Genomic DNA, 9388 nt, shown 5'->3' with positions numbered 1-9388 from the left:
GCCCGATCTTAGAATGGATCACCCTTCCAATGTCCCCTCATAAGGAAAATCTTTCTCTGGCCTTTTCATAGTTTCTAGACCCCTCATTTTGTTTTATTTTTCCTCAGACTACATATCCTGCACCCGAAACTGTTGTGTATTTATTTGTTCACTTGTTTATGGTCTTTCTTCCACACAAGGGTTTCAGTCCTATGCGGAAAGGCCAATGTTGTTTTGTTTGTTTTTCACTTGAACCCGAGTTCAGAGAACAGTGCCCACCACATAATAGCCATTGAGTGAAGAGGGACTGAAAGAAAAGTAGGAAGTGGTTGAATAGAAAAATGAGGGATTGTAAAAAAAAGCAGTCAATTTATGACAGAGGTACCATGTCACTGAAAGGGAAACGTAGAATCGTGTATGAAAATTGAGTTCAACTTAACATAATACAGAGAACCATGGTTTTAAATGATGATGCTGGAGTATGTGATGCCTTTCATTTTCCCCATAGCTTTAAAGAAAGTGTTTGCTGAAAATAAAGAAATCCAAAAGTTGGCGGAGCAGTTTGTCCTTCTCAACCTAGTGGTAAGTTAGCTGCTTGTAATCATTGACGTTTGCCCACGCGTCACTGTCGAAATGGAGGGGTCTAGTCGTCTACGCCTCTGTGCCTTCACCTTCGTCCTGCTGCATCACGTGGGCTTGCTTCCAATACCCCATCTCAGAGACTGGAAACAGAAAGGCTATTGTATGTTTTTAATCTACCTTGCACGTCTACACTTTTATTTAGTAATTGATCATTTTAGGGTCTCTGAAACTTATTTCCCTGTGATCAGAATTCTCCCTGTTGCTGTAACAATAGGAAAATGTGTAGATATCAGGCCTCATGCACAAATGTCCTATGCTCCTCCTACAGTGCTCAGCTGCTCCAAGCCCATTCTAACCCCTTGTCTCCTCTCTCCAAAGAAGAGGCAGTTCTCCGGCTGTCTGCATCTAACTGTAACTAATTTTAAGGCTTTTTTTTCTGCATGCTTTTTTCCTATTCTGTATAAAACCAGGTTTAACTTTCCTCCTAAAAGGCTAAAGCCATAAAAGAAGTCAAGTGCATTAACCTTATGTTCTCTTTCCCCCTCTCTGTTCCTGCCTCTTCCTCGTCAGTTGGCAGGTCTTCCTCATTTCCCTTCCCCTGGCTTCTCTTCCCCTTTCCTCCCTGCAATGTTGTTGACTTGGTGAAGCTGTCCTTGATGTGTTTCTCGCTTTATAATTTATGTTCTCTCTGGACAGCCTGATGAACACCCACAGTGAATCAATACAAACACACTGATAACTTCCATCTCTTACCCAAACCTCAACCCCATCTGGGCTGTGTGCCCCCATGTTCCAGAGACCCCATCAGTAGCTTCAACCCAACATGCTCCTCAACACCCACAGTGAATCAATACAAACACACTGATAACTTCCATCTCTTACCCAAACCTCAACCCCATCTGGGCTGTGTGCCCCCATGTTCCAGAGACCCCATCAGTAGCTTCAACCCAACATGCTCCTCAACACCCACAGTGAATCAATACAAACACACTGATAACTTCCATCTCTTACCCAAACCTCAACCCCATCTGGGCTGTGTGCCCCATGTTCCAGAGACCCCATCAGCAGCTTCAACCCAACATGCTCCTCAACACTAAGCACATTCTCGTGCTCCAGGCTTTTCAGATGGCTCGGCGTTCACTGTTCCCTTTCTCACTAAAAGCGACCCTATTCTGCACTAGACTCCTGGCCAGCGGCAGTGGCCAACCGGTCAAGAAGCCCTTTGCTTCTAAATTCTGGACATTCCTGCTATCAGTCACTTCCTTGTAGGCTGAGACCCACTATTTGAATGTTGTGCATTTTCACTTTAGCCTAGTTTACTGCAGTATTACTGAATGGTTTCATTTCTATAAGATAAACCCCACAGAATCCCCAAGGTGCTGTTAGTGTAATTACTGCAAAGACGGAGCAGGAATCATTGTGTCTTCTGAAGTCCCCTTGGCAGTGCTCAACTGCTTCTGGGAGCATGGAAACCCTGTGGCCTGTGTGCAAGGCCATTCCTAGAAGCAGCTTTCCGTACCGTACCTTCTCCCACCACTGCCCTCATCACGTGCGCTGCACTGCAGTCCTTCCAGCACTTGGTCCTATCAGAAAGTGCTCAGCTTGTTCTCCGGGTGCCTCAGGGCACGCTCTTTTCCTGCCTGCAGGAGCCTTCTTCCTTTCCACGTGGCTGATGCCTATTGCTTTTTTCTTAACTTTACCCACTTCAGAAAGTCTTACTGGAACCTGCAGACTAGGTCCCAGGCCCTGTTCTTGTTGCCCACTGCACTTTCACATACTTTATTCTATTTCACCCATGGATCCTCGATGTTAATTTTTCTGCATGGATCTTCCAATAGACTGCATTCATTCAACATCAACACTGTATCTTGCCAAGTACATTCTTGAAATGCTAAAAGAAGCATGGATAAATGTATAGAGAGATGTTCAAGGTAATCCTATTATTGGAATTTGTCCAAACCTAATATTTCTCTTTTTTTTAATTAATTGATCTCATTTCTACTTCATTCAAGATATCTTCCTCACATTATAAACAAAACCCCATCAACTCTGAGCCCATTCTGATTCACAGTAGGACTGTCCCATAAGGTGTCCAAGGCTGTCATACTGATGTATGTATTTAAGACATACTGAAGGGAGCTGTCATTCTCACAAGGTGGATTCGAACTGCTGACGGATCAGTTAGCAATTGAGCACTAAACAAGAGTGCACCCAGGCTCCTCCTGCCCATTTCTCCCTTCTGAAAGGTTTTGTTCTTTAGCACATACATTCAGCTCTTCTTCACATTCTACTTTTCCATCTATAGTATAAATTCTTTGTGGATAAAATGTGCCTTAAGGTACCTTGAGGTTCCCAGCCCAACACTAGATGGTTTTCTGAAGTAACCAGTTTTAAAATAACTAAAGTAAATATATGAAAAAATGACTTTTTTTCCTTTTTCTTTTTTTTAATCTTAGTATGAAACAACTGACAAGCACCTTTCCCCTGATGGTCAATATGTGCCCAGGATTATGTTCATTGGTAAGTGGAAGTAACAATGAGGTGAAACACATGTCAAAGAAACAAGCAACAAATCTGGCTAGACCAGAGGAAGTACATTGGTACAGAGAGGAACTAGAAACACAGGGAATCCAGGACAGATGAACCCTTCAGGACCAGTGGTGTGAGTGGCAATACTGGGAGGGTAAAGGGAGAGTGGGTTGGAAGGGGGGAACCGATTATAAGGATCTACATGTGACCTCCTCCCTAGGGGACAGACAACAGAGGGGTGGGTGAAGGGAGACATCGGACAGGGCAAGATATGACAAAATAATAATTTATAAATTATCAAGGGTTCATGAGGGAGGGGGGAACGGGGAGGGAGGGGAAAAAATGAGGACCTAATGCCGGGGGCTTAAGTGGAGAGCAAATGTTTTGAGAATGATGAGGGCAAGGAATGTACAAATGTGCTTTACATAATTGATGTATGTATGGAATGTGATAAGAGTTGTATGAGCCCCCAATAAAATGATTTTTTTAAGAAAAGAAAGAAACCAGCAGCACCCTCTCCCTTCCTCTGCCCTTCTCCTCTCACCCACTGCTTCACCTTGACCAACTTAACTACTAAGCTCTAGTACAAGTATAACATTTCTTTAAATTTCACAACTTATTTATATTCTACTATCTTTTTCCATGGATGACTTTTCCCCCCCTCAACTGCTAGTTTCTTTCTTTCAATTGCTACTATCTTTAAGAAAGCACTCCACCATAAAGCTAATTCAGACACACAGCAAGCTTCCAGGACAGAGTAGAACTGCCCTTTTTTTGGTTTCAAGAGCAGACAGCCTCATATTTCTCCTGAGAAGCAACTGGTAGGTTAGAACCACTGACCTTGTGGTTAACAATTCAATGGAACCTTTTTAACTCCCTGAATGTGTTCATCATTTTTCCTGAACATGTCCTATCTCAAAGTATTAATTCTTAATGAGGCCATGTTTCAACATATATGCTGGAATTTCTTCTTGACATTTTTAACATGTTTTTGTTAAAATGAGGTAAAACATAAAAAAGGTAAAGGAGCCGTCCCATGCTTCCTCTGGCCTCTGGTACTTTCCATTGGGCTCCTTCTGCCGGGCAGCTTTTCCTGCTGTCATTCACTCACTGGGTCAGTGCCACACTGCATGCTCTGGGAACCCCATGTTCTTACACTGGTAGCACTTTCCTCATGTAGCAGGTTGCATTTATTGAGCAATTAATAAATCCTTGAAGTGTACTTATCTTCCATGACCCTCTAACTTCCGGGACCGTATCTTTTGCTGCTCACCATGATATTCCCACCATGGCATTGTGCTAAGTAGCCTCTCCATAGATATTTGTGGGATGGCTGAATGAATAACTCAAACTTGGCTTTGATAGACATCACAATAATTTTCAGGACAATCAATAATTTAATTGCTCACATAGCAGAACTCATACTAGTCAAGTAGCTCACCTGTTTGCTTCATGTGCTTAATTATACGTGTAATATGGGATAGAAAAGCAAGTGAAAGGGGGAAAGAAGGCTTATCAAAAGCACTAATTTAATAGTGCTTTCTATTATTTAATATTAATGTTAATCTATTATTTAATAATACTAAATAATAGACTGAGGTTTGTTAAGATTTAGACCATTTAGCCAGTAACCAGGAGGTGTTGTGCCTACTCAGCCTTAGGAAGATAGAGCTGCGATTCATAAGGTTTTCAATGGCTGATTTGGACATCCAGGCCTTTCCTCCAAGGTGCCTCTGAGTGGGCCTGAACCTCTAACTTGAGCAGCTGAGCATATTGATCATGTGCACCACCCAGGTACTCCTTTAGAACATTTAGAATTCTTAAATTAAAAGGACTTTAGAAATCATCTGGTTACATCCTGTGTAGGAATTCTTTGTATATAGCACAGTAGAACCCCGGACCTCAACACTGATCTGTTCTAGGAGCACCGAGATGTGATGCAGTCGAGTTCCGAATCAATTTCTCCCATAAGAAATAACTGAAAACAGATTAATCCATTCTCGACCCGCCAAGTTTTTACCTTAACCTTGCCTTTTTATACAAAACAGTACACCAAAATGTCAAAGTAAATAAGTTCAGAGTTGTGATATAATTTAAATAAGAAACACAACATTAAAAAGTTTTTAACAATTACAGTATGGTCCTTACCTTGAGATTGATGAGGATCTGGATCCGTGGACTGGATGTGGAGAGGAGGGGTGGAGAGAGAGTCATTGTTTGGAAGAGGAAGCCTCTTCCATAAAATCCACTGGTAGTTGATTTTTAAGAGTTTTTCCCTTCTTTGCCTTTTATCAATAGGACCTGACTGGCTTTCTCTTAAAAAAAAAAAATCTGACTAGCGTGGTCTGCTGTTGGCGTCTCTTCACCTGTTTTTTAAAAGGGTTTACTAAATTATCAACAATATTGACAACACGATTAACCAGTTCTTTATCCTGATGATTCCTTTCAAAAAATTCTTTAGGACCCTTTTTTTTTAAATCCAAAAACAGTACAAAAAGCCACAAAACATAAGAAAGTTAGAGCAAAACGCTTGGAACACAGCTGCAAAAGGTTTAAACAACACGTACTAACAACGCCAACTAACGCTGAGCGACCGAAACACCAGCTGCTTTTGTTTACAAAAATCACGTGCATCGGGTCGGATTCTAAATTCTGTTCAAGCTCCGATGCAAAACGTTCTCGACACTTCGCGTCGAAATCCAATTATGTCAAGTACTGGTTCTACAGTCTCCCTGTCTGAGAACCTTGTAACTCACGTCCCAGGCCTTCAGTCCTCAGAACTGGCTTTCAGGCAGCCTGCCCTAACTCAGTAGTTCTCCTTTCAGCTTGTACATTAGAATCACCTGCAGGGTTTTCAAATGCTACCACCCCGGGCATATTGCAGACCCGGCAGACTGGGAGAACCAGGGGAAAGAGGGCGGGGCCCAGGTTTCAGGATTTTTAAGACTCTTCAGGTCATTCCCATGTGCAGCCAGGTTTGTGACTCACTAGGTGGGCAGTAAAGGTCTAGTGTTGATTCATTACAAAGATCCAATCGGGTCATTGTATCCACGGCCCAGAAGCCTCCTCGTAGGCCTTAGGTCTAAGTGCGTGTGCTGAGGCCCCCAAACCCAAAGCTGCCTTATCAAACAAAAGGTGTCTCTCTGGGTCCTCAGCCAACCTTCCCCACACGGCTCATCGCACTTCCAGGATACATGGCCTTATTAGGCTTCTTCAAGCATTTCTCTTCTCTCAAAAGGAAAAAAAATGTAATATTCTTCCAGTCTGATACTTCTCCTCTCATACTCATCCTTTAGTGCACCTTATTTTTTTATACACTTTCTAAAAACAAAATCACATACACATATACATACCGATACATGTACCTTAAATCATTTTATTGGGGGCTCTTACAGCTCTTATAGCATGTACCTTATTTTTAACCCCCTTTTCATTAATTTGAAAACTTAAACATAAAAGTAAAAATGGGGGGAGGGAGGGGGAAAACGAGCAAAGTAGAGGGCAAATGTTGTGAGATTGATGAGGGCAACAGGTGTTCATAGGTGCTTGACTCAATGGATGGATGTATGGACTGTGATAAGAAATGTACGAGCCCTCAATAAAATAATTTTTTAAAGTAAAAATAGATTTTAAGTTAGAGAAATCTAAGCACATGCAAGGGCAGTTTCTATTTTCTAAAATGCAGCCCGTTAATAAGAAAAAAAGTAGAAGGACAAAACATGGTTATTTGATCTTTGCTATTCTTAAGGGATTGGGTTCTTTAATTCTTTAAAAGCCCTTTTATTTTAAAGACCGGCATTGGATGTGTGTTCCTAATCATCTAGGTTGCTCTTGGTAACACATATCAACTACAGTATAATCACTTAAGAGTTTAAAATAATCCTGTAGTAGAGAATGCCAAGATTTTCACCAAAAAAAACCATCCAACCAAGTTCCCTAGCCCCAATCCAAATTTTTCTGTTGTCAGGTTGCTATAGATGGGAGAACAGTAGGACTCATACATAATGTTCTTCACAAATAGCACCATGCAGCTGTCGAATGTTCTCGGCTTGCTTTAGCTACTAGGGCTGTGGAGGCAGGGGAGCAGAAGGGATGGAGTAGTCTGGACCGAAGGGACACAGTGCCCTCCCCCTGGACCAGGGGAGGTAAGCTTTGTTGTGTTCCAGGGGGCTACTTGGAAACAAAGCCCTTCATTTCCTGTTGCCCTCTTTGCAGATCCATCCCTGACTGTGAGAGCTGACATCACTGGAAGATACTCAAACCGTCTCTATGCTTATGAGCCTTCCGATGCAGCACTATGTAAGTTTCTCTCCTTTGAGCAGTCCCATTCGGTAGTCATGGAAGTAAGAGGCCAATCGGAAAGGCTAGAAAAAACTGCTCTGGGACATGAGAGACTCCATTTGACCCTCAGTAGTCTATGTCCTTGGGCAAGTCACACTGGCCCTCCACCAAAGACGAATGATTTAGATTAGGCACCTTCTCCTTTAAAGGACTTCTATGACCTTACATAAGCACAGCGGCTTTTCAAGCTGTTTCTTAGGCAAAGTAGCAGAAATCCGACCCAATAATGAGTGCAAATGTTGTTGTAGTCTACAAATGATTTACTTCAACGTTTTGAAGTTAAATTTTAAAAATCAATGGAAATAGTTGGCCACCCACTTTCCATGACATACCCAACACTCGTTGCCATCACTTCCCAAGTAAACCCACTGCCATTGAATTGATGACGCTGATGCCCTCTAGGACAGAGGAGAATGGAGCTCTAACATTCAGAGGCTGTAAATCTTTATAGAAGCAAACACATCTTTCTCCTGAGAAGGGTTCGAACCATCGACCTTTTGGCTAGCAGCTGAGTTCTTAACCAGTTGGAGATTTAAGGCAGAGAAGGTACCCAATGTGGCATCTGATTAGTCCCCTTGGGAAGAACATTTTGTTTCATCCTAGGAAGCAATTGAGATAATTTTAATAGTGATAGTGTCCACCTTGAACTGTGCTCTCTAATTTGGCAGCCATCGGTAACATGTGCCTGTTCAAAATTCCTTGGTCACATGAGCCACACGTGAAGTGCTCACCAACCTACACTGATGATTTTCATCATCCCTAAAATTTCTGTTGGGCAGCAGACTCAGAACCTTGTGTTGGGCAGGAGGGTGAGGTTGTGTCAGGCAACAGAACATACTGTCAATTAGCAATATTCATTAGCAATGTCTACAAGGGGTGCTGGGAGGATTAGGGTCCCTCACTTTCCAAGTAGTAGCCATGCTCCAGATAGTAGCAAATGTCTTCATAAAACTCTAGACTCCTTAAAATCAGCTGTCTTGCCCAGGTGCTACCATAGTGCCTGGTAGAATAACTATAACAAATGGAAGGAATAAACCGCTGTCTGTGCGCTCTCATCACATGGACATCTTATCTTAATAATCCTATGGATCATTTTAATGATATGCTCCAGATAGAATAGTGATCAGTAGTTTGGGCCGTGCAGCAGTAGCTCCACCACTTCTTAGCAGTGGTATCTGGAGCAAGCGTCCCTGTATTTATTTCAACATTCGTAACATAAACTATTGATCATTTTGTGAGGACTCACTGAAGTCGTATGTGTAAAGTGCTTGGTTTGCTGTCACGTATAACTTATGCTTCACCTACTTCCAAAATGCGTGGTAGTCCTTACAGACACCGAGCCGATATTTCTTTTATGACTTAAAATTTACTCTTCAAACAGTCAAAATTCTTTTCTGCTAGTGGCGTTTTTAAAGAAAACTATTCTAGAGGAAGGGGCATGGAAGACAATTTAGGAATGAATGAGAAAGGTAAGATGTCTGCATACAACAAAATCTATTTTGCATAATCTTAGGGGGGAAATGACTACCAACTGTTCATCCCATGAGAAAAACAAAGACAAAACACATTAAACAATGAATAAAGCTCCCAGGTTTGAAGAGTGACCAACATGACCAAAACAGTCCCTGGTCACATCTTGATTCTTAATTTCCCTTCTATTAGTGAGTGACAACATGAAGAAAGCGCTCAAGCTGCTGAAGACGGAACTGTAGAGAAGATGAAAAGCGGCAAGCTCTTTCCACCACATCAGGCCTTAAAATTTGCGAACCAGAGGATTTTAGCAGCACGGAGAGAAAGCAGCAGCACTGGTTGGCATCTGATTATAGGTTAATGTAGTAACAGCTATTTTGTTATTTTGTTTTTAATTTGGTTTTCAGTATGTGTACATGAAAACGATATATACTACGAGTTATAATTTTTAAAAAAATAAATCCTTTTTTGGGGTGTTCAAACTGAG

General features: G+C 41.8%; 1 protein-coding gene across 2 annotated transcripts in view; it reads left to right on the top strand.

The window, feature by feature from the left end:
• AGR2 (anterior gradient 2, protein disulphide isomerase family member) overlaps positions 1 to 9388 on the top strand; it is a 14017-nt gene extending 4629 nt beyond the window's left edge. For both annotated transcript variants that reach the window (XM_045289001.1, XM_004702705.3), the window contains exons 5-8: positions 488 to 561; positions 3018 to 3081; positions 7306 to 7389; positions 9094 to 9388. In XM_045289001.1, the coding sequence (XP_045144936.1) occupies positions 488 to 561; positions 3018 to 3081; positions 7306 to 7389; positions 9094 to 9143 (272 nt within the window). In that variant the 3' untranslated portion in view covers positions 9144 to 9388. The remainder of the gene's footprint in view (positions 1 to 487; positions 562 to 3017; positions 3082 to 7305; positions 7390 to 9093) is intronic.

Source organism: Echinops telfairi, unplaced genomic scaffold, assembly GCF_000313985.2.
Source record: "Echinops telfairi isolate 266 unplaced genomic scaffold, ASM31398v2 ScPeMD7_23;HRSCAF=83, whole genome shotgun sequence".
Classification (NCBI taxonomy): Eukaryota; Metazoa; Chordata; class Mammalia; order Afrosoricida; family Tenrecidae; genus Echinops; species Echinops telfairi.
The sequence above is the reverse complement of the archived record's forward strand: the minus strand, read 5'-3'. Positions and strand labels throughout refer to the sequence as shown.